General features: G+C 33.2%; 1 protein-coding gene across 2 annotated transcripts in view; it reads left to right on the top strand.

The window, feature by feature from the left end:
- The window catches only part of LOC129746698 (coiled-coil domain-containing protein 170-like), a 34,212-nt gene that overhangs the window by 2,958 nt on the left and 6,381 nt on the right, over nt 1-24,873 (top strand). Inside the window, exons 2-7 of one of the 2 annotated variants that reach the window (XM_055740549.1) lie at nt 16,145-16,189; nt 16,539-17,283; nt 17,336-17,517; nt 17,579-17,749; nt 17,805-17,972; nt 18,116-18,235. In XM_055740549.1, coding sequence (XP_055596524.1) covers nt 16,145-16,189; nt 16,539-17,283; nt 17,336-17,517; nt 17,579-17,749; nt 17,805-17,972; nt 18,116-18,235 — 1,431 coding nt within the window. The remainder of the gene's footprint in view (nt 1-16,144; nt 16,190-16,538; nt 17,284-17,335; nt 17,518-17,578; nt 17,750-17,804; nt 17,973-18,115; nt 18,236-24,873) is intronic. The other variant, XM_055740550.1, reaches the window with a different exon arrangement.

Here is a 24,873-nt window from a genome sequence, read left to right as displayed (position 1 = left end):
GGCTGACCCTTGACTCTGAATTTGAAATCTGGAATCGATTGATCATCCCTCAAAATACTTTTGTGCAAATTTTCATCAAAATCAAATCTATAATATCGCCAATATCGCAAAAACATTGAACAGTTGATATGGACGACCCCTTTTGCCGACCCCTTCTACAAAATTTGATAACTGGAATAGATTGTCCGTTCCTTATAATAAACGTCGTCAAATTTTCATCTCAATCCAATGCATAATAACTCCAATATCGTAAAAACATTAAAAAGTTAATATGGACGACCCCTTTTGCCGACCCCTGACCCTGAATTTAATACCTGGAATCGATTGCTCGTCCCTCAAAACACTCATGTGCAAATTTTTACATCAATCCAATGTATAATAAAGTCAATATAGTAAAAACACTGAGCAGCTCATATGGACGACCCCTTTTGCCGACCCCTGACACAAAATTTAATACCTGGAATCAATTCCCCATGTCTCAAAACCTCAATGTGCAAATTTTTGTCATAATCCGACGAATAATAACGTCAATATCGCGAAAACAAAATTTGTCTTATATGGACGACCCCCTTTAGAAAGGGTCATCCAAAAATCTGAAAACATTTTTCATCATTCCTGGTCCTAATGAGTATCCATGCCAAATTTCAGCGCTCTAGCTCTTAAGATGGCTGAGTCTATAGAGGACAAACAAACAAACAAACAAACAAACAAACAAACCCACAGAAATTGCTTTTTATATATATAGATATTACAATTTCAATTTTAGAGTAAGGATTCTAAATGATATTTGATTCAATAAACATTCAAATGATATAAAATTTGATCTGGATTCATTTCAAAATTTTCAAAACATGATTCTGGATTTTAATTATGAAATGTTAAAAAAAACTGATGATAATATTTGTTTATCAAAGAACTTGTATTTCATCAACAGGTAGAAATTCATTATATTATTGATTCTTGGAAAAAAAAGGTTTAAACTAAAATCTTAAATTTGAATCGAATTTACAAGAGAAGAAAATAAACGTTATTTGAACCGTAAACTATGATTTTTGATACATATAATATTTGATACAAAATCACTTGATTCATACAATGATATAGTATGCAATTTTGTTGCATACAAGCTTTCGTGCAATTTATTTCAATTAATTTGTTTTTGGCATTATATTTTATTATCTTACTAGTAGTAGTCATTTACAGTATGAAATCGCGTTCAATATCTTGTGATTTTTCATTTTCAGTGCTTTTAAGGATTAAGATATTTTTGCTGTGTACATTTATTTATTTTCACTCGTGTTTTTCAAGCAAAAATTTTATTGGAAACAATTTTTTATCAAACCCTCCCTTAATGCGGCGGTTCTTCCTATGGCCCTGGTAAATATGGACGACCCCTTTGACCGAGCCCTGACCCAAAATTGGGTAATTGAAATCAATTGCTCGTTCTTCAAAAAAACTCATGCAATAAATTCCATCAAAATCCAACATCTGTATCACCAAAATAAAAGTTGTGTTGTATGGATAAAGGAGTCATCCATGCCAGCCCCTAACACAAAATATGATACTTGAAATCGATTTTCCATCCCTGGAAACTTTAATGAGGAAATTCTTATTCAAATCCGGCTTATAATAACGTATTATCGATAAACAGTGAAGGTACATATGGATGACCTCTTTGCCCGGCCTCTTACACAAAATTAGATAACTAAAATCGATTTTCCTTCCCTAAAAACTACCGTGTGCATATATTCATCGCAATCCTAAGAACTGTTTTGTCTATAACACTATAACAGTAGGTTAATACTACAAAAAAAAACTGTAAAATCATATCACAAGTGATGTAAATAAAAAAAAGCATCATATATGACTGAATGTTCAATGCTAGTTGGAAATTAAAAGCCAGAAAAAGTTTTCAAATTGTAAAATAAAAAATGATGATGAAATGATGTAAAAATTTTACACAATTTGAACGATTTCCGGAAAATAATGAATCTATCAATGTGAAATTTAATGAGCCGTTTTCAAGACATAGAATGATTTCTATAATACTTTCAAGCCTTTTCGAATCCAAAAAGAGGAAGCTTCCATACAAAAATAAGATAAATTCGATTTTTTTCAAAAATTTCCGGAAACTTCGAGAAACTTGAAATTAGGTGTGACTGGGAATGGTTTCTATAATATTTTCAAACCTTCCCAGATCCAAAACTCCCTTACAAAATTAACAAAAAGAAAAATGAGAAAATTTTCATAATCCTTGAAGGGTTTTTGTTGAAAATTGATTATTGAAAGCGTTTTGATATAATGAGATGATTTTTTGAAATGATCAATAAGTTTTTACAAAATTAGGCGATGAAGTCTGTTTCACATAGAATCTAGTTGGATAAAATAGATCATTTCTCCGCATAGAAATAACGTACAACAAAAGTAAAAATGTAATTTTCTAAGGATTTTATTGCACTTTAAGGAAAAAAATACATAAAAATCATTCGTCAGCTTTTCGGATGAATTTTCGAACTTTTTTTGTGATAACATTTCAAGTAGAAAACCCGGAACATAGCAGGAAAAATCCGTACATTTAAGAAACTCTTAAAAAAACTTAATTGAATTGCCAAACTTTTAAGATTACTATACCATTAGCCAAAGTTATTCATAGAAAATACACTAAGGTTTTTTTCAACGCGGATGCGCAGATTTTGTTCAGTTTTACTACATGACTTATATTTACACGGTTTTTTACCATCAACACGGTTATTTTCCACGGTTCTCGCAAATAAACACGTTATTGGAGAGAAATATTTCAAGTCCTTTTTGTAAACGGCAGTTTTGATTTCGCGTAAAAAATCTTTGTGTGATAACACATATATTTCAAATTTATTTTTAAATTTAAAAAAAATCAAAAAAACTTCCATCATTGCCAATTGTAACTGAAACAATATTTTCTTTCAACCAATGTTGTTTACATTGCATTGATTGGAAGTGCTGCTAGATCGCTTAGCTGAATCAGAATTTTACTGTAACTTTAGAGTTATTCAGTATGGTCTTATGCAAACTGTGAATTGATGCTTATATTGACAAGAAGGACACTTTCGAAAAAAATTGTGTATTGTGTTGTTTACTTTGAGGAAAAAAACGTAAACATTTTTTTTTGTGCTGAACCAATGAATTGAAATTTAGGCTTAAGTTTAATTTTTTCCAGTGTAAGTCAGCGAACTTTGTAAAAGTATTCCAAAAAAAAAAGGGGGACATTTTGAGTAAAAAGTGGGACGGCGGGACTTTCATCAAAAAAGTGGGACATTTCCCGCTTTTGCAGGACGGATGGCAACTCCAGACTAAGAAATTTGTGTTAAAACCGGATTTAAAAGATCAAATTCTTTGAGATGCCTACTAATGAAATGGTTCCAAACAGATTCTAATTGCTTTTTCCAGGTGAGTTTGTGTAAAATATCATGATTTTGCAAAGGTTTTGCTTCTGTGGTAAAAATAATAGATCAATATAAGACTTAAAAAAGTTTGCAAAGATATAAAAGGGAATTTGTGAAAAAGTAAGAGTATTCCTGAAATCATTGATAAATATTTTTTTTTATATTTTTACATTAAATGTCATATTAACACCTTCATTTCCTCCATAGAAAGTGAATAGAAATGAATAGTTTATAAAATACACACGTTTTTAACTGCCCGGATTCTAAATGATCATAGCCTTATTGGTCATTTTTATGTTATCCTTTATAATATAGAAGTAATGGGGCAAATAAAGCAGGTTGATCCCTTTTTTTTCATTAAAAAAAAAAGATTTCTTTTGAGTAGGCTTTTTATAAATGACCCAAGTTCTACTGATCACATGACATTATAGTAGCATTTATTAGCTTAGTTTATCATTTTATTCAGCCATTCTATCCCTTTGTTTCTAATTCTCTTGTCGATCAATCTCACAGAACGATTGAGCTCACAAAATGTTGATTTGGTTTAGTAACTTTATTTTTTCATCTTCAACGAATTACAAACAATGGATTTCGATGATTGGCGTGCAATTTCCTGTATAGCCGAAAAACAACTCAATCGAATAGCAAATAAGAAAGGTTAATGACTTTCAACATTGTCAGAATAGTTTTTCTATTCAAAGTTTAAGCAGCACATTTGAGTTCGAGCTTTTAACTTTGGAGTAATCCAGCACTCGTCACCTAGAGTCAACCGCAGGGTGGTTGCCATGACAATTACACCGTTGTTTAGTCTATTTGTGAAAGCTAGAAAAAACTTCTCTTCCCACCCAGACTTTAGAGTATGGTGAATGAATTTTCCAACTTGTAAAAGTAAGGGAAGCTTTCTTTGTGCTTCCCAATTTGCAATGGGGAGTCATGAATAGAATAACAGAAAAAAATTGAAGCCTACAGGTTCGATTATTGTATTTCTCACTTACTTAGGGCCACCACGTTTTATCTACCTTACCCAAATTTGTAACTTATTCATCACCTCCCCCGTTCTCGCACCAAGGAAGAACCTTCAAATGTTTGATTTGTGCCCCCAATTTTGCCCCGGAATCGCATGTGATCGATTTGCAAAGTCATAAAGCCGATCCATGGACAGGTTTGCTCCCGATTTCCAATTTTCGAGGGTTTTGATTTGTGGAAATATCGGTTAGACTGCTAAGGATAAAAAAAAACTTCAAATGGAAACAGCCTAGTCAGAATTTTCCCGCCACAACACTGTTTTGGTTTTATTTTGCTAACCGTTGTTTTTTCCCTGGACGTCGTCGTCTTTGCATTTCCCACTGGCTCGAGTCCATCCCAACTAGGGCACCTAGAATGTATTTGTGTGCGAAATTCCGATATTCTGAATCAAACTTTTCCGCATTTCCAAGGTTCGGAAAAAGAGGGGGCTGCATGAAGGTTGAAGGTGGTGCAGATAATCATACCATTAGTGTTGAGGCAGAATAGAATCCAACAGGAACAGAAGTTTCCCGTGAGGTCCCTGAAAATGCGTTGAAGGAACTTTCCTCAGTTTTGTCGGGTCGTGAACGGGAATGGTTGGGAAAATCGCATCGCTTAGTTGTTGTTAGTGAAATGAATGAAGTGACTAAAAGTGCTTATTGATATGAAGAATTAATACTGCATCTGTTCGAGCCTCATTGGATTAAATCTCTGTTAAGGAATAATCATGGAAACTCAGTGATTAACAGTTTTGTGAAGTGAGTTAACTTAAGTAGAAAAAATTGAAGGGAAGGTTTGGTTCACTTATTTCTTGGAGTGCCTCATCAGCCACGTCTTGAAAGCAGAACTTTTGATCAATGAAGTTGTTCTAAAAACAAAGAAACGGTGGTGTTTTAAAATTTAATATATTTTTCTATTTGTACCACTTTATACACACTTTGTACCGATTTGAGAAAATGTGTATTTTGAAATTAACCGTTCATTATTCTATAGAAATTCAAGTGCACGGTAACCTCACACTAACAGATCTTCAACTATGCACATCCATAATAATAACTCTGATGATATTTTATCCTCCTATTTGCTGTTAGAGCTGGATCAAATATTCACTTTAATGTGATGAGATTTTGCGTTTCTAATATTTCTATTTTGTAGGTAGTGGGAATAAAGGTAGAACAAGCAACTTAAGCTTACGCGGGATTTAAAAACAGAAATTAAGTGAAAACTTGAGACTATTTCGATAGATGGATACAATGGAATGTGAGACACTTTAATTTTATAACAATACGCAAAAATACCTGGTTGAATGGCTGAAAAATGCATAAATTAAGAATTAATAAATTTTATGGGTTTCTGACGTATGGGATAAAATGATTCCTAAGTTGGTGTTCTTCGCATTATTTATGTTTCTTTTGCTCAAAAGAAGACATTTCAGTATTCATGGCTTCTGAAACGAGTGCTAGCGATCATAAAAAGTAGTGGTTGCAAAACAAAAAGTTTGTGCAAGGTTCATATTATTGATACGCCTTTTCTTGGATTTGCTTTAAAATTAATTTCACCACCTGGAAACCAAGTAAAAATTAAAAAAAAACATGTTATAATATGGTGGTAAAACTGGTAATGAACTCAAAAAGAAGGTTCGTTTAAAAAAAAACTTAAAAACGCAGTTTCGACAAAACTAAATGCCCCTCTTTTCCTTTACTTGAGCAATGCAACGAATATTTGAATTTCTGTTTGGGTGTACCCGAATTTCTATAGAATTATGAGCATTACTGTAGGTATATCTACTTAAATTGTCTCCACCAACTGTTTGGTAACTTTGATATTATTGATTTGACATTTGTTCATATTGATTAACCTTTTTTAAATGAAAGTCAACAGCTCTACAGGTATCTAATATTCCTGTATAAGTTACCTTTTTGCTTAGCTTAGCTTATTTGAATACTCACTTCCACCTTCAATCATTGAATCCGAAATGTTTCATCAACAATTTATTTCTTATGAATTCATGATGCAAGTTTAAATTATATCATTAAATTTTTTCGTTGTTTGGATCGTTATGAAAATAAAAACATTTTGAATTCCACGATCGCAGGCGTGTCTCAGAAGAACGAGTTCCATGTCGCCATCCGTGATTGACCAATGTCATCAGTTTTGTTCAGAAGTCAAATGAATGAAACCCGGGATTGCCAGCAGATTCAAAACGCTCAAACCTGATGTTCTCTCTTTAAACATTAATAACGGCGCAGGCCACGTCCTAGTAGTCAATGGATAGATTTTAAACGGTAGAAAGGGATGAAAAGATAATTTTGTGCTTAAGGACCGAAGTCACCTCTGCAACCTAGCAAAACAATTTTGGTTGGAATATTTGGCTAAAACATTTGATCGGGAGATACTTTTGACAAGTGTGATAAAAATTATCAAACCTATTCTTCTACCCCCTTGCTATTGCCTAATGGAATAAGTCTATATATTTTTCATATCTCATATTTTTTTCCTATCTTAATCTGACATTATGTGTTACTTCTGAAGAAAAAAACTGCCTTCATTTTGTAGATATTTAAAAATGATTTATTCCTCAAGTAAAAACAATAAATTAATGGATTGAATAAACAAGTTGAATTTTTTTTTTACAAATTTTGAAATCTCTCGCAAACCATTCACAAATGTTACTTTACTTACTATTTTGATTGAAAAATTACAAACGCTTGAAAAATTGTGTTAAGTTGATTGATTTCTTGACTTCTGAATGCATTTTCTTTGGTCGACTTTCAAAAAAAAGAAAAGATCAAGTAATTTAAACATCAATTATTTTCAATCTCAGAAGCAAGTTTCTATAAAAATCTTAAATGTTTCAATTTTGATACAATTATACAGAAAATGATATTTTTCTGTAAGGTAACCTAAATAAACACGACTATGCAGGAGTGAGAGGTTGCTAGTTGAACTTGCAGAGTATCCAACTAACAATCCTTCCCTTTTCCCCATTGACTACTAGGACGTGGCCGGCGCCGTTATTAATCAGATAAATAATAAAAAAGGGAGAGCATCAGTTTTGTACAATGAGAATGGCTGCTAATCCCAAGCACCATTCTTTTGGACTTTGTGCAAAATTGATGGCCTCGATTAATCACGGAGTAGCAACCATTGGCGACGTGGAACTTGTTCTGCTTAGCCACACCAGCGATCATGGAATTCGAAATGTATAGTTTGAAATCAAATGTAAATAATACTTAATTCCTCTAAAATCGATTTGAAAAAAAAACCTGTAAATTAAGCATTTCGAGTTCAATGATTAAAGGTGGATATGAGTAGTCAAACAAGCTAAGCTAAGCTAAGCTAAGGTAACCTAAATAAACACGACACTTAAACTCTTTACCGCAACTGAGTTTGTCTTGTTTTGTTCATTTAATTGAAATATTTGATACGCAAAAAATCACAACTTTCATAGGATTTCGAGTTGAAAAAATGAAAATAAAGTGTTTCAGTTAAACATTTCTACATAATATACAAGGCATTCTTCCTTCTACGTAGTTTCTCAAAAATTGAATACACATTTAAGTGAGTATTTCCATTGAGTTATAAACATAAAATTTCAAAAAATCTTCTGATTCCCCAATTCTTTTTAACAAGGAAGACTACTGGAAAAATGCGTAAAAGTAAGTGAAACTCATTTGAATTATATTTTGAATTCGATGTTTTTTAGCTAACTTAAACGACCAGAATTTCAAAAGATCATCAATCAAAACTAGAGATGATAAAAGTCTTAATTTCATCAAAATAACGGAACATGATTGCAAATTTTCAATGAGGCACAAATATTTTTGAATATTTTTTCAAATTGAAAACATTTTAATGTTAAAACTCAAATTCCAACATTTAATATGTAGAAAAAAATGAAAATCATAGCTTCAAAATTTACCAGAGAATATTAACGTTTCTTCCGCTTAGTGTGAACGGCCGACATCAATCATCTGATTCACACTCCCGTCGTGCAATAATTTCAAGATATTAAATCGAAATTTGAATGTGTTTTTGTTACATTTCAGGCATTTCAGGCATTTTGTATTTCTTTCAGGCACAAATTAAACTTTTGAATTTCATCGACGGGCACAGCCTGCCATGTCCTGTTTAAGTTACTTTTTAAAGTTAAAATTTATATAATATTTTACTGTGTTTATTTGAAACGGCTCATACCGAAGGTTTTAAAGAGCCAAACCCTTGTTTTTGAGTTAACAATTCATACATTGTATAGAAGAAGAAAACAGAATAAAGAAAACGTATTTTTACACGAAGATCAATAGATCTAAAGAAAAGGTATAATTCGAACATGTAATCTAGGTCCACCGCAGCCAACACATCACTCACTGGAAAAAATAAAATAAAAAATTAATATTGAAATCATTTTTTATAACTACTGAACCGATTTACATGAAACTTGGCAGGTAGGGGTATTGGAGGCCGGGGAAGGTTCCTATTATGGTTTGGGACCCCTCCCCCTAACAGGAAGGGGGGGGGAGGGGCCTCCTAAACAAAAGATAATTTTTTGCATAACTCGAGAACCAATCAAGCAAATGGTATCAAATTTGGCATGGGGTGGTATTTGGGAACATTTCAATGATTATTTGAGACCCCTCCCTCTTTGCAGTTGAATGGGGGAGGGGTCTCTTTCAAATTGAACCATATTTGGTATGTGAGGGTATTTGGATACGAGAAATGTTTCTATTATAAGTTGAAGCCCCACTTTTTTCAGCGGAAAGATATTAAGAGGGCAAGGGGGGCTACCATACAATTTTTTGCATAACTTGAGAAATATTAGAGCAAACAGAGCTGACACACCATCCTGTTTTCAGTGAGTATGTACATAGGAGGAGGGAGGTAAACCCAATACAATTTTGTTAACATGAGTTCTCAATTTATGCTAACGAAGCCAACGAATGGAAACAAATATGGCACAGAAAGGTACTTGGTTACGCGATATGTTTCTACGATTGTTATAGACCCTTACGCTTTACAGTATAGAGAGGAGAAAAAAGGAAGGGGCTCCATATAAACTTTGTTGTAAAGCTTGAAAAATTATCAACCAATGGAACAATATTTGATACAAGAAGATTTTTGGGAACGAAGAAATTGGGTATGATTATTAAAGATCACGATTTCCATTCAGCAGGGGGAAGGGAAGGCCAGGGGGAGTGGTCTCTCTTAACAGTTTTTAAGCATAAATCCAGAACATATCAAGCAAAAACAACCATATTTTATCAGTTGGATTGTTTGCGTACGATTTTTTTGGAACTCTCCTTTTTTAGATCGAAGCTTAAAGAAACAGATTAAAATTATCAGATCTATAAGATATTAGTTTAAGTTATTTTTGTGTAGCAATCCGAAAATCCAGCTGCAGCTCTCATTTTATAGCGGTTACTTATGAATTATTTTATATTTTGATTTCAAATTATGCCAACAAAACAATGAAAAAAATGTAAATAAATTCCTAAAATATCATTCGATTTTGAAAGGTGTAGCAAAGCACACCGGGTCAGCTAGTTTTTCATATAAAATTTAACAAAAAATAAAATTTTGTGACGTGAATTCACTCATTCGCGCTGTTGTAACTCAGTTAGATTCCAGCCGATTTCTATAAATTTTAGAGTTTTAGAATTATCTTATCATTTTCAAAGAAAATCTCATTTTTTTATTACAAAAAAAGTCAGAGTTTTCTCGTAAAATTAAAAACTTCCCTTTTTTGTGACGTGAATTCACTCATTTGCGACTGTTTTTGTTCATTTTTCAACTACATTGAATATAAACAAATTCTTTTTTTACAAAATGAAGCCGTGTTTTTTGGCTTATGAACATACTAAAAATATTTCCAAAAAAAATCATCCATATATTAAAATAAATGATTTTGTAAAAGTTATCAAAAACACCACTTTTATCAACAAAAAAAAACTGATTTTCAAAATCATCTGAAACATGTGTAAAAAAAACTTTTTTCTCTTTTTTTCATTGATTTTGTGTGATTTGATTTATCAAAACTAAAGACAATTTTGAAATTTTTAGAAATGCGAACGGATAAAAATCACTTTTGAGCGGTACAAGCGCGTGGAATGTGTCATCAGAGTATAACTCAGAGTATAAATGTAGCTTGGAGCATTTTCATACCAAATTCATATACAATAAAAAGCCTGTACGTCAGCATGGTAGAATAGAAATTCAACTTTGCGAGCATGGTTTGGAGACCAATGTAACTTCCATGTGCATATAAATCGATTGAAAGCCGTCCAGAAGTTATCCGTGAAATTCACAGTTAGGAATCTTGGTTTTGCAGACGACATGCCAGAGTATAAAAATTGGTGTCACTTGTTGGATCTGGATTTGTTAAAGAACCAGCATCGCATCAACGATTTTTTATTCTTTTTAAAAATAGATCGAGGTATCGTGAATTCGACCTTTTTGAGTTCCCGATTGACGGCTAATTCCAGTACCTTGGCTCTTAGACGACGTAGACGTTACGCTCTTGACTCTTACGAGCCTGCATTCCGATTTATGAGAGAAGTTAACAGCATTAATAATATTAATAATTCAAACTCCAGTGTTTAAACAGTGAAAAATAAGTATGTGTTATATTTAAGGAGGCAACTATATATAAGATAATTTTTAAGATATCGGGATCACGGGCTCAGCTCATATATACATCAATAAATCAAATCAAATCAAATCTGGTGTTTGGCTCCTTTTTCTTCTGAAACTGTTTTTGGATGACACTGTTCCAACTACAAAACAGATGGAATAAGAGGCCAAATTATGATTGAAAAGTTAAAAATTAGTTATGATAAGTGGTAAATAAATATTAAAAAAAAATAATCAACAGGATTTTCTATTTTAACCCTTGATACATAGAGTTGTTTGAAAACAACACTTAACAAAGTTCAAATATTTTGGAAACACGTGAATATTTTTGAGTGATGTATTCACAAGAAATATTCAAGAGATTAAAAGAAACTCTCACTAAAATCACTTCAATATTTCCGGAAACAATTTTTAACTATATCTGGTTGTTTAATTTTCAAGATTTCAAGTTCGTTTAGTAAAGATGAAAAAATGTAAACTCCTAGCTTCAGTAAAAAAAAAGCGAAAAAGATTGTAGATACTATTGACCCATTCCAAGTGCCCCTCATCTGGATATTAGAATTAAATGTTTCATTATTCATAAATAAACTGAACACCATTAGAAAAGGTATTTCATGATCTTCATTTTCCATCAAAAGATTTTCAGTTAACTTTTTATTGGATTGAGTATCCCAAGCAACCAAAAGCCACATATTTACTTGAATGAAGGCTTTGAAAGTTACATATTGGCTGACAAAGAGAATCAACTGCCTAATTCACTAAAGTGAACATTATGTAGGGGAGAGTGGGGTATCGTGGGCCATGGGGAAACGTTGGCCACTTTTATTATCTCAGATGTGTGTTGAGATAAAAATCTCAAACCAACTGCAATCGTCGTCGCTTTGCTTGAGCATATATTCCTATATGTTGTTGACTTACATACGCATCATATGCTTCTTTTATTCATCAAGCTAAAAAAAGTTAGAAAAATTTACTTACATAATTAAAACAAACACCTGCTAATTGCATCGATAGGGAACCTGAAGTTCATAACAAAAATATGCTAATATGCTTATGATCTTAGTTTTGTCATGATCTTTCACGTGGAAGAGGAATTTTTGATGAAACATCAATAAGTCACACAAACGCAACCAATTTGCAAATCATAGCTTGTGGGGAATCTTGGGCCACACATCTTGAACCACCTATATTTATATGTTTTTATACACATTTAGAAATTAAAATACTTTTTCATTATCTGTAAAGTTTTCTTATTTATGAAAAATATTTTGTCCATCCTATTCCTATTTTGCCGAAACTTTCGCGAGCCAGGTTTTTGAATCTATTCGATCATACACAGCTCTCTTTTTTATATCATTATCTGAAATTGCTTTAAAAAAAAACGAAATGAATTATGAAATCACAGTTTTGAATAAACTCATGAACTTTGCTTTTTATTTGGTTAATTTGGATTTAGTGGCCCACGATTCCCCACCATTTTTCAAAATCCAAAAAATATTGTTTTTTTTTTCAATCAGTCAGAATTTGGGAAAAATAACTTATTAAAAATTAAAAAAAAAACCTTATGATACCTTGGAAATGTAGAAAACCATAACATTTTTTATTTTCATTTTATCTTCTTTAATAAAGAGGATATTTAACAACGAAAAAAAATGGCCCATGATTCCCCACTCTCCCATACTCATTTATGAACTTAAAAGTTGCAAAAGTGATTAGTTTGTACGTTGTATGTGACAAATTTTGCCCAATTCACAAGAGTGAACTATATATACTCATTGATAAATTTGAAAGTTGCAAAAGTGAATTATATGTACGTTGTAAGAAACTTAAGTCACATAAAGGGCACAAAAGTGCTCAAAACGGCATTTACTAAGTCAATAATAGTGCATTGTGGTGCTTCCAAAATCATATCACCACTTCAAGTTTTAGATTCAGTTAGAATAACATTTAGGCGTGCTCTTGTGGTAGCGCGTTTGATTCTCACGACGAATGTCGGGATTTGATCCACAAGCCGGGCAAGTTTTTAGTTCCAATAAGAAATTTGGAACTTAAGTGACCATTCTGATGCGATATACGTAGAAAATGTAAGAAAGGCGCAATTGAGCAATTTGTGGAGTTTGGAATCCAGCGCGTTGTATCATGGCGGCACCATGTACTGAGCATAGTGAATAATCAAGAGAAGATGATATAAACCGATGCCAAGGGATGCATTTAGATGGAGAGCGAATTTTTTGCTCATTCAACGGTTTTTGTAAGCTGAATAAAATGGCCGCTGGAAACTGAATAGTTGATCATTAAGAATTGTTTTGAAACTTGAAAGTATTAATTAGAACTAAAATTTCTAGCTGCATAGAACGTACTTCATATCAATGATGGGGCTGATTTGTTTGTACCAGTTTGAATAAAAAAAAATCCAGTTTTTCATATATCTATGTTAGAATGAAAAAAAAAACAACCGGTAATAGCTGCTATTACTTGCTGACATTATGTTCAAACAAAATAAGTATCCATGGAATTACACAATGAGAATCTAAAAACCTATGAACATTGTAAATTTTACAGATAAACATTTTCTATAAAACAAATTCATAAGACATTTATGGAAAATGAATTTCTTATAAAAGTATCCTAAAAAACTGTCCTTTATTAAAATTTCCACCTCAAAACATGTTACTAAAAACCCCATATTCACATAAAATTCCAAAAAAGAGACTTTTAACTAAATTTAAAAATTAAACAAATTAAAATATTTATTAGCACAAGGTCCCATGCCAAATCTGCACCAGATTATATTACGCAAAGGTGTTGCTAAACCAACCTGAAGTTTGTATGGCATTATGTGCATTGAGTTCGGGAGGAAAAACAAAACAGATTTTCACCAATAGTTTTTGTCTTTATCAACCGATTTTAGTTTTAATTTGAGTGTTTTTAAATCATCAATTATAACAATATTTCATCCAAAGAACGAATTTAAATTTTAGATTTAAACTCAATACCTTATTTTGATCATAACCCCTATCGAAATGGGACCATGAGATGAAATATCTGCTATTACTAAAGATTCGTGAAAATGATGATAATGTATGAGACAATTTTAGATCTTGGCTTGTTACAACTTTGTTTCGAAGACAGCGAACGATTTTATCCAATCTATAACGCATCAGATTAAATAAACTTTTTTTCCTAGGTATTTTACTACTTTGACTGTAACTCCTGAGGATATTGTAATAGACTTTGACATATTCAACAAATTTATGTATTTTGATCAGATGATCAACTTAAGCTTAGTTCTTTTAGAAATGGAACACTTTCATTAACTGATAGCTCATTTCCTATTAGTGATCGGACATTCAATATTTTGACAGCATTTTGCATTTGAGTACTATCCCACCTATTTTCCTAATTTTCAAATCAACGCAATTTTGAAATATTGACGATGCAAATAAAGAAGAAAAAAAAGCACAGTTTCCTTCAAAATCCATCATTATTAAATTGATTTCTGACAAAACCGTTGATTATTGAAAGAATTACTGTGTTTCAATGGTAGAAAAGTATGCAAACACTATCAAACATGTCCACAAAGTTCAAAATAAGCATTGGAGTGAAGCACTGGATCGGAAACTACGGTTAAGGGTCGTCAAGGAAGTCAAGTCTCATACCAGAATTTATAATTTTTAATACAAAAAATTAAGTGTAGATTGCTGAAATGTCCAACAATTTTTTCACTGATTAGCTGAAAGTATTGCCTAGTAGTGATGAGTCTTTAAAATCTTACCTCGAACGACAAATTTTTGCGAGTTCCAGAGCTCGTAAGCTGTCTAGCCGGTCCTGAGGCTATGAGACAGATGATTTCTGATGGACGACACAACTTATGAAAAACTCTATTTCAAACAAATTCCAGCGGTTGAATCCTATAACTTGCCTGCTCGTGGCAAGTTCCCTAGCATATTAAAGTATGTATTTGCTGGTAATTTTGTTTGAAATATAAGATTCTGCTCCCGTGAAAAAAACAACAACAACCATTTTCAAAACAAAAACTTTGGAGTTTACTGTTTTTAAAAACCTTAATAGAGAAATCTTGTATGAAACCTTGCAACCTACGATCTATACTTACCGATTATACTTTAAGTTTAATCTCATGATGGGTTTAAGGAGTGTATTCGTGAAATTAAATGTATGGATGCAAATTGATAAAATTTTTAGTGAAGCTACCTATTAAGGTTAGGTTTATGTTATCGACCGTTTTTGATGTTCGTTCTTTAATTTTTGGCTATTTTTCGGTCTTGGATTTCAATCAAACCACTTTCTTTGTGAAATGCCCGACGTTTCGACCATTTTTGTTGGTTTTCCTCAAGGGTATTGTCTAATGGTTGAGGAAGACCACAAAAAATGGTCGAAACATCTGGCATTTCACAAAAAAAGTTGTTTGATTGAAATTCAAGACCGAAAAATAGCCAAAAAATAAAGCTACCTATTAACTTAAATTCGACCATTTTTGCATTTAAATTCCTCTGAGGGCCTCAATTCAATTGCCATTTATTTCTTACAATTGGCGCCGAGTAACCCATAAACTTGTATTTGATAAGAAAAAGGTTTTCAGCTTACATTTTCAACATATTTATCTGTCTACTTGTTTTCAATCGGCATAGCTAGAATTCAGGTCCCCTTATGTCGAACATGTAATCTATTTCATACGACAATTTAGAACAAATACATTCACCTCCATTTTGATACCAATTTCTCCACGTATGTTATTAGAGGTTCGGCAATCGATTCCTTCCCTAGCGTACTTGTGCTAGATCTAGATCCAGTACCAAAAATGTGGGTTAACAATTGTTTTGTTTATTGCCGTATGCATGGGGAAAACAAATCGAGCAGCCAGCTGTAAGTGAAATTACGATTCAATAGCTCAAGCAAGGAGCTGTCATGAAGGAGTTGGGCTACTGAATCTATTGATGCACATCCAAGGTTACGTTCTGACGGTGTGCTCGAAACACGAAAGTTTTGCTCTATTTTGTAGCGTTTATTTTTGCTCTCGTTTTGTGTTTTTTGTTTGCTTTATTGATCGCCTTCCTTTTTTTCACTTTCAGATCATGCCAAAACATCATCACTCCCCGGTGCATCATCACCATCATGTAAGTTTTTTTCTTCAATAAGTTAAGAATATATGACTCTTTGAATGCTGTTTCAAGGATTGTTTCATTTTTCAGACCAATAGAATAGAATAGAATTAACTTTAAAATTTTAATGAAGGTCAAAATATAGCAAATCAATGACCAAATTTGAAGTAGAAACTGTAAAACCAATGTCCAAATGTTATCAGTGAACGTTCATCATCTGAGCTTCTTCAAATTAAAAAGAAAATTCATTTGTGTTAATGACACTCCTACAATTCCTGATACTTATTTGAATTTGCCTTGAAGATACGGGATTAAAAATGTTAATCACATATCGGTTTCTTACGTTGATCTTCACTTTTTGCAGCCCGAACCATCATGCAACGATCATCACCTTTCTCATTCGATCGACTTGGTCACTACACTCCGGAGCGAGTTAGCAGCCTCCACCTACAAACGGGACCGGCTGATGGCCGAGTTGTCCGATGCCAAAAGCTCTCTGTGCGCCAAGGAAAACGAATGTGAAGCTTTGCGGGCACAGAGCGCTCGACAGACTTCGCTCATCACATCGTTGCAGCAACGGCTGGCAGTGTCCGAGAACCGAGAGAAGACACTACATGCCCGGAGCGAGAACGTTGTCGGGACCTTGAACCGAGATAAGAAACACTTAGAAGAGAAGATCAAAGAGTTGTGTGAGAAACTACGGAGGTTGGGTTGTGAGTTAACCAAGGAAGAAGGTCACCGGGATCAGGCGCGAGCTCATCTGCACGATTTGGTTCGGAGGTTGTGCCTTTGCTTGGGCGTAGATGTCTGCGATTCGACCCACTTGACACCGGAATGTGTCCTGGCTAAAGCCGGAGAAACTGTTGCTGAACTGCATAGGTTACGTTCCAAACTGTCCGGTACCTGTGAACATTTGTCTTCGACGGAGGCAGAACTGATAACGACAAAGTCGACAGCATCGGCCGAGAAAACGCGTCTACAAACGCAGATCGATGGTTTGCAGTCACTGGCTCAAGGTTTAGAAGGACGTAGCAGGCAAGCAGAGCGTGATCTTCAAACAGCACGTGATCGACTGGCTGAGAGTGAAGTCTGTGGAGATAAACTTAGAGGTAAAGGCTTGATACTTTTTAATACTTAATTTTTTAAGGATCTTAATTTTAGAGGAACTCAGAGGTTTTGAGTCCCGATGTTGTCGGTTACAGAATAACCTGGATCGATTTCAAACCGATAGGCTCCAGTTCCTGAGAACTATGGCAAGCATAGTTGGGGTTCAGGAGCCTTGTGAAAACAACATTCGTGATAAGCTGCGGGATCTCATGAACCATAATCAGTCACTGCATGATGTAAGTTCAATAGACTTTGATTCTTTATTGATACCCGTTTTAATAATACCTTTTCGTCCAGCAATTGACCCAACTGAAAGAACAGCTCCATCAGGAGGCTTCCAGGCATCGAGAGCACGAAGAAAGCACAAACTGTCGACTCAAATCGGAGGAACAACATCGTACGGGTGTTGAAGAGCGGTTGGAGAAAGCCTGCCATGAGTTGCAACACTTTCGTGCCGAACACACTACGGTAAAAGTAAGCTAAGCTTTGGCGATGTCCATTCTAAACTTTTGATTTGTTTTAGTTAAGTGAATACCTAGTTCGATTGGCTCGAGCCCTCTGTTGGAGCGAGTGTTCGGAACCACCTGCTCCCGGAAGTGATACGACCATAATGAGTGAAACACTGCTGGAACGAGCTGAAAGGCTGGCTACACATCACGATCATCATCATGTTCACGGAGTCTGTGATAAAGTAAGTTTGTTATTATTTTTGTAATTTTATAAGGGTGGATCACAATTTCGGAAGCAAGTTTCTCATTTCAATGCAACTTGTATTTGTTTGTTTCATCCGTTCACTGCTCGTGTGGTTGTCACATTTTCAATCGTCCAAAAAAGAACTGCTGGGAGCTGTCGAATGCGCATCACCACACGCACCATCCCCATTCGCATTATCACCAAAATCATTTGCCAAAGCTGCGGAGAGAGCGTTCCTGCACCGATCTGCCGATGAAGGAAGTAATTATTTGGTTTATTATGCATTTAACAATGTTCATTTGCCATGTAAAACACATTTTTGCTTTGGTTTCGTTTCAACAAATTCTATATGAAAACCCCTAAACACTTGTTTTATGTGCCGAAATTTTAACACATTAAGTATAACTTCTAAACCGAGAAAAACAGAAATTCAATCAATCTTTTAGCATCGTTTTTCTTCTTTTAATGAAAGTAGGGAGATATTTTTTTTCTGAAAATTTAAAAAACCGAGTAAAAACTATTAGAAGCTCATGCCTATGATTGAGAAAAGGTTTTTTCAATGCTTATGTCGATCGCAACTTAACTCAAAGATCCAGATGGCAGACAGTTATTGAAAAGCTCAGTCAAAAAACAACTTTGTTAAAACAACTGTAATTGTGTTCTACAAGCACAATTACTGATAAAATGGGGTCTTTGACAAATAACTTGTTAAATAAAATAAATCTGTTGTCATTCATCCACTTAATTAGTTTTTTGTGATTCTACATAATTCGACAAAATTTTCAATGCATAAGTTTATAGACCAAATTTTTTGGAAAAATTGAACAAAATCCTGAAAAATCTCAGTGGTAGACCCAAAAACAGCGGGAAAGCTTAACTTCATTTCTACAAGATAGAAAAGCTTCCCACCAGTTAAACAAACAGAAAAGGGTGATCAAATCGTACACAAAATATTTGGTCCGCTAGTGGGGAGATTTTCCGAAAAAAACCGCAATGAACAGCACAACGAACTCTTTAGTAGGCACTTGGCAGATTTCCAGCCAAAAACTTTTCGTTGACAAGCTTAGCTTGTATTTTCCGGAGGTAATCAACTAGAAAAAAAATGAAAAAAGATGTCTAGTACTTGAGGAGTCAGTATTTCATAACAATTGACACTTCATCATAGGACGCTATCTCAAAAATCACTAAACAGAACATCACAAAAATTTCGAAACTAAACCTTACTTTACCGTCCAGTTTTGCTGAAAATATCATAAGTTTTTATCCATGCATTCGAAAATTTTTCACAAAACAAAGTGATGCATTTTTTTTCGAATTCACTCCTTTTGTTGGTTTGTTATTCGAATAATCGATCATTCAATTTATGAACCATTTTCTCGATGATGTTTTTGAGAATGTTGATTGAAATATCCGAAGATAAAATTTAATTTATCTATATTTTGAAATAAAGTTAAATCTTTTTTAGATTTCAAAGTGTTAATATTTTTTTTACAATATTAATAAATGAATGGAATGATGCTTACTTACTTCCTACCTGATTCTTAAAAAAATATTTGAAGAAGGACTTTATCACCAAACCTAAAATCAGAAAATACCTAACTATCCAAAATTTTGTATGTGAAATGTTTAGTAAAAAAAAACTAAGCATCATAATCATGAAACATCAAAAAGTAGTAGTAGGGTCCTACGGCGTTGTCTTCTGCCCTATGTCATTTTTCCCTTCTAAAAAGGTATGAAATTCTTCGAGATTTTCAAATTTCTTATTCTGTGATCAAATGAACACGCTTTAACTCGTGACGAAACGGTTCAGAAATTCTTTAGTATTAAACTCAATGTTGATTTATTTATTTACTCACATTTTTGAGCGAACAAAGCATTTGTAGTTTTAAGTCAATCTTTTAACCATAACAAGATATTCATATATTTAAGATTAACCCAAATTGCAAGGTTGTTAAATTATTTAATTTCTTTAATCTGAGCTTTTTTCAATTTAGGTCATGTAAATGTTAATAGGGCTATAGTTGAATATTATTTGATACTCTAAAGGCTTGAGAATTTTAACAGAAATCTCAAACCTTTTCTTAAAGTTATTATTGATCCAAGTAATTTATAAACAAAAAAATAACAAAAAATAACAAAAAATTTCCCTTGCCAAAAATTTAGTCGGTGAATAGAATTAGTTAGTTGTTTTTTTCTTAGGAAATAAACTAACTGAACCTTATGATTTTTAGGCTGACCCAAAACACAAAAGTTTGGTATTTCAACTCAAGTAGATTCTCGATACGAAGAGTACAATTTTATCCGATGAAAATTTACAGCAAAAATTATCATTCCGATCAATACACTTATAGGTTTTAATGGACGATTCTTTTTCCAAAAAAGTATTGAATGCTGAAGAATAAGGTTGTCGGAATTTTTTGCACACGCATCCGGGCTGACAAATCCGTGTATTTAATGTAAAAATCAGGCAAAATTCATGCATTTCACGGGAAAGTTTTCAGACAAAAGTCCGGGAAATATCCAGAAAATTTTTGCCAAAACCCAAAAATTTCGCAACAACAAAAAAAAAACTTGAAAAAATCGTTTTTCGTAAAAACTTATCAGCAGATAATTTATCACGTTTAAGGCTTCGAAAAATCTTTACTTGATTATTTAAAAAAAAAACACTAAAAAATCGTTTTGAATTCATAAGTTAAAAAAATGTACAACGAACGAAACGAAATAATTCCGGTTAAAATCCTTACTTTTTTCAATGGAATCCGGTCAACCGGGCCGGACCAAGCTTCCCTCAAATTTTAAATCGAATATCCGGGCAAACCTGCATAAATCCGGGAAATCTGGCAAGCTCAACTTAACTAGAAGCATTACCGAACTTATTTCTACAAAATTGAAAACAACACTTCAGATAATTCTTTAATCATTACCGGCTCGGCTTACTGCAAAGCAATTTGAGAAAATTTGAGAATTTATTGCTTTAACTTTCAATGTAGACACACCTACTTTAGACTCACCAAATATCGTCAGGAAATAGAAGACAGTTAATCTTGCTTTTATTGCAATTTTAAACTTGAAGAAATATATTTAGCATAACAATTCATGGAAGCTAATTAAAGTAACAAGGCCGATGCTAGAGATAATACGAAAAATAATTATTTTTTTCAAGAGAAAAGTTTCAGTTTCAGAAATTAAAAATTATTGAACATTTTGCACTTTGCATTTAAGAATTTTTGTTTAGTGTTGAAGAAGAACTCACAAATTGATTTTAGAATTCCAAGTATAGCTTTCCCAATTTAGAATTCAAATCTTTGAATTTATTTCATATAGATTGCATCGAAATAAAGAGATGGATGGTCGTGCAAGCGGTTTTCTAAAGATAACACAAGGCAACTAATTTCACATATTATGAAGTGCAAAAATTTTACCTAAATTGTCCTGATTGAAAAAAAAAATCTCAATAAGATTTGAATTTGTAGTCATGTTAAGAGAAAATCGAATAAATCTGCAGCAAAATAGCTAAACTCATTTAACGGATGGTAATCTTCGGTTCAGAATATGATTAAATTATGTTTTAGATATGAAATACATCCCTCTCTGTTGTTGCATAGATTAAGGCATTTTCAGCACCTGTATTGTGCCTGTCTTTGTTTATGCAATCTAGTGAGGTCTGGAAAAATCTACGTTATTTTCTTAGCGGTGACTGTTTTTTGACAAAACCACCTGGCATCTCTTTCGAACAATCGCAAAAAGTGATCGGGGATGCTGTTCGAATAAATTTTTATCACTTTTTCCTTGAATTTACGCACAATGATAAAAAAAATGAGATTCCTATCTGATTTAATTTCCAATTTTCACTAGTCAGCACGAAAATCTTCAATGACACAGACTCATTCAGCAGTTCCTTGATGAAAGACACAAACAACACACCTTGTTTTACGTAGAAAGACCTCAAGAAAAAGAAATACAGTAACGCTAATTTTTGCATGGGCAGAAAGTAAAGCTTTTCCTTCAAAAATTATAATATTTGGTCGGTGACCCCCCATACAATTTTTTTTGATAACTTTCTATTTAAAATCATTAGAAAGTATACATATATTTTAAGTATTTTTTTATTTCAGAGGTCCTTATTTTCTATGTTCTTACTTTCAATATTTTTAAATTGAACAAGTAGCTTAACAATGATATCAAAATTTTTGAAAATTTTTCAAAAAAGTTACAGAGCTGTAAGGACGAAGAAAATTGTTTAAAAAGATCTTCTTATCCTAAAATCAAATGTCTTAAAATCCCATTCGCACTTCGGACTCAATGCAAGTGAGTTTAATCTTGCCTAAACTTTGCATGTAACTTTCTCTTGATAATATGATCATTATAAGCCTGAGTGTTTTATAAAACGTTTTATTTCTATCTTTAAGCCCAATTTAACAACCCTCCTGTACACCTTGATTTCCAAATTTATTGAAAAACAAGCATTACTTTAAAGGTACAATAATTCTAGCTTCTACAGTTTTCAACCCACTATAATATTATAATAACCTCTTAAAATCTTTGCTATAAATTGAATGTTAAAGTTTATAGATTACTAGCTGATCCCATACGAACTCCGTTTCGCTTTCAACTTAGAATATGTCATGAACAGTTTGTATGAAAGTCACTTGCAAAGTATTTTCCAGATGCACTTCCGAATTCATTGTAAAGTAATAATTGCAAAAATATTATACGATCACTTTTCTGTCGTCTGCAACTTAATTTGAAATCAGAAATCAATTGACCGTGCCAAAAAAAACTCCGTGTATAATTTTCGACTCGATCGTTGCATAACAACGCAATTATTGCTAAAAGTTAAACCCCTTTCGGTGACCTCTTATAGAAGCTTGGATATCTGAAATTGATTGCCCTTCCCACTAAACTTCCATGTGCAAATTTTCAAAGCAATCCATTGCATAATAACGTCAATATTGCTAAAAACAGTGAAAAATAAATTAATATAGACGACCCCTCTCATCAACCCCTGACAAAACATTTGACATCTGAAATTGATTGCCCGTCCCCGAAAACTACCGTTCATCCCGATCCGATGTCAAATAACGACGATATTGCAAAAATATTGAAAGGTTAATATGGACGACCCTCTTTGCCGGTCCTTTACCCTAAACTTCAAACCAGAAATCCATTGCTCGTCCCTCAAAATTCTCGTGTGCCAATTTTCATCTGAATCCGATGTATAATAACGACATTATCCGCATTATCGCATTAATAGTGAATAGACCCCTTTGGCCGACCCCTGTTTGTAATTTGGATAAGTGAAATCAATGGTGAGTCCCTAATAACTCAGATGTGCAAATTTTCATTCCAATTCAATGTATAAAAACGTCAGTATAACTAAGATATTGAAAAGTTGATATGGACGACCCCTTTTGCCGGCCCCTAACACTGAATTTGATACCTCAAATCGATTGCACGTCACTCAAAACTATCGTGTACCAATTTCCATCTGAATACAATGTATAATAACGTCAATATCACAAAAACAGCGAACAGTTAATATGGACGACCCCTTTGGCTGACCCTTTACACAAAATTTGACACCTGAAATCAATCGTTCGTCTTTCAAAACATCCATGTGCAAATTTTCAACACAATCCGACGAAAAGTAACGTCAATATCGTGAAATCTTTATTTGTCTTATATGGACGACCCCCTTCAGAAGGGGTCATCCGAAAATCTGATAACATTTTTCATCATTCCCGGTCCTAATGAGCATCCATGCCAAATTTCAAACCTCTTGCTCTTAAGACGGCTGAGTCTATAGAGGACAAACAAACAAACAAAAAAACAAACCCACAGAAATTGCTTTTTATATACAGTTGCGTTCAAAAAAGAATGAAATTGCGTGAAGCTGCGCACCCATTTCCAACTTTGACAAGCTGCCATTTCTCTCTCGGTTGACATTTTTTCATAAAAATTTCACACAATCTAGTTCAACTATTCAACTAATACTCTACGAGATTTGAAGTCTTTACAAAGACGGAAAACAAAGATAGAGCTATTTCCGTAAAAAGGGAAATTTTTAATTGCTTCACTAAACTTGCTGTATCTTCAACAATTGTCAATGAAAAACCTTGAAATTTTGTCCAATGATGTAAAAATGTTTGATCTAAAACCAGGCCAAATTTCATCAAAATCGATTTACGTGATCAAAAATGGTGCCGGGTAGAAATTCAGGTTCATTATCGCCCAGCAGACGATTTCATTCTTTTTTGGACGGATTTTTCTTATGGAAAACGTCGTAATCCATGTATTCTTGTTTTTTTCTTTAAAAAAATCAAAATTTATCACAAAAAATGTTGTAAATTGATAAAAACTTCATTCCTGCTTTGTTTCGGTAGATAAAATGTTTCAACAGAGTTCGAAATAAGATGAACAGAGATTCAGAAATGACCTGCTAATTATTCCGATTAACAAATTTGGTACACAATTAAAGCGAGTAATCAATTCGCTATTGTGTTTCAATACCAGCTCTGTTGGAACAATTTCTTTTTCTAAACAAAGCAGGAATGTAGTTTCCATCAATTTACAATCTTCTTTGTAATAAATTTTGATTTTGTGAAAGAAAAAACCAAGAATACATGGATTACGACGTTTTTCATACAAACATCCATCCAAAAAAGAATGAAATCGTCTGCTGAGCGATAATGAACCTGATTTTCTACGTGCCACCATTTTTCATTACGTTCATCGATTTTGATGAAACTTGGCCTGGTATTAGATCAAACATTTTTATATCTTCGGACCAAATTTTAAGGTTTTTCAATGAAAATTGTCGAAGATACAGCAAGTTTAGTGAAGCAATTCCCAATTTCCCTTTTTACAGAAATAGCTCTATCTTTGTTTCACGTCATTGT

This window comes from Uranotaenia lowii, chromosome 2 (assembly GCF_029784155.1).
Source record: "Uranotaenia lowii strain MFRU-FL chromosome 2, ASM2978415v1, whole genome shotgun sequence".
In the NCBI taxonomy this organism is placed as follows: domain Eukaryota; kingdom Metazoa; phylum Arthropoda; class Insecta; order Diptera; family Culicidae; genus Uranotaenia; species Uranotaenia lowii.
This window is presented reverse-complemented; position numbering and strand designations above follow the sequence as displayed.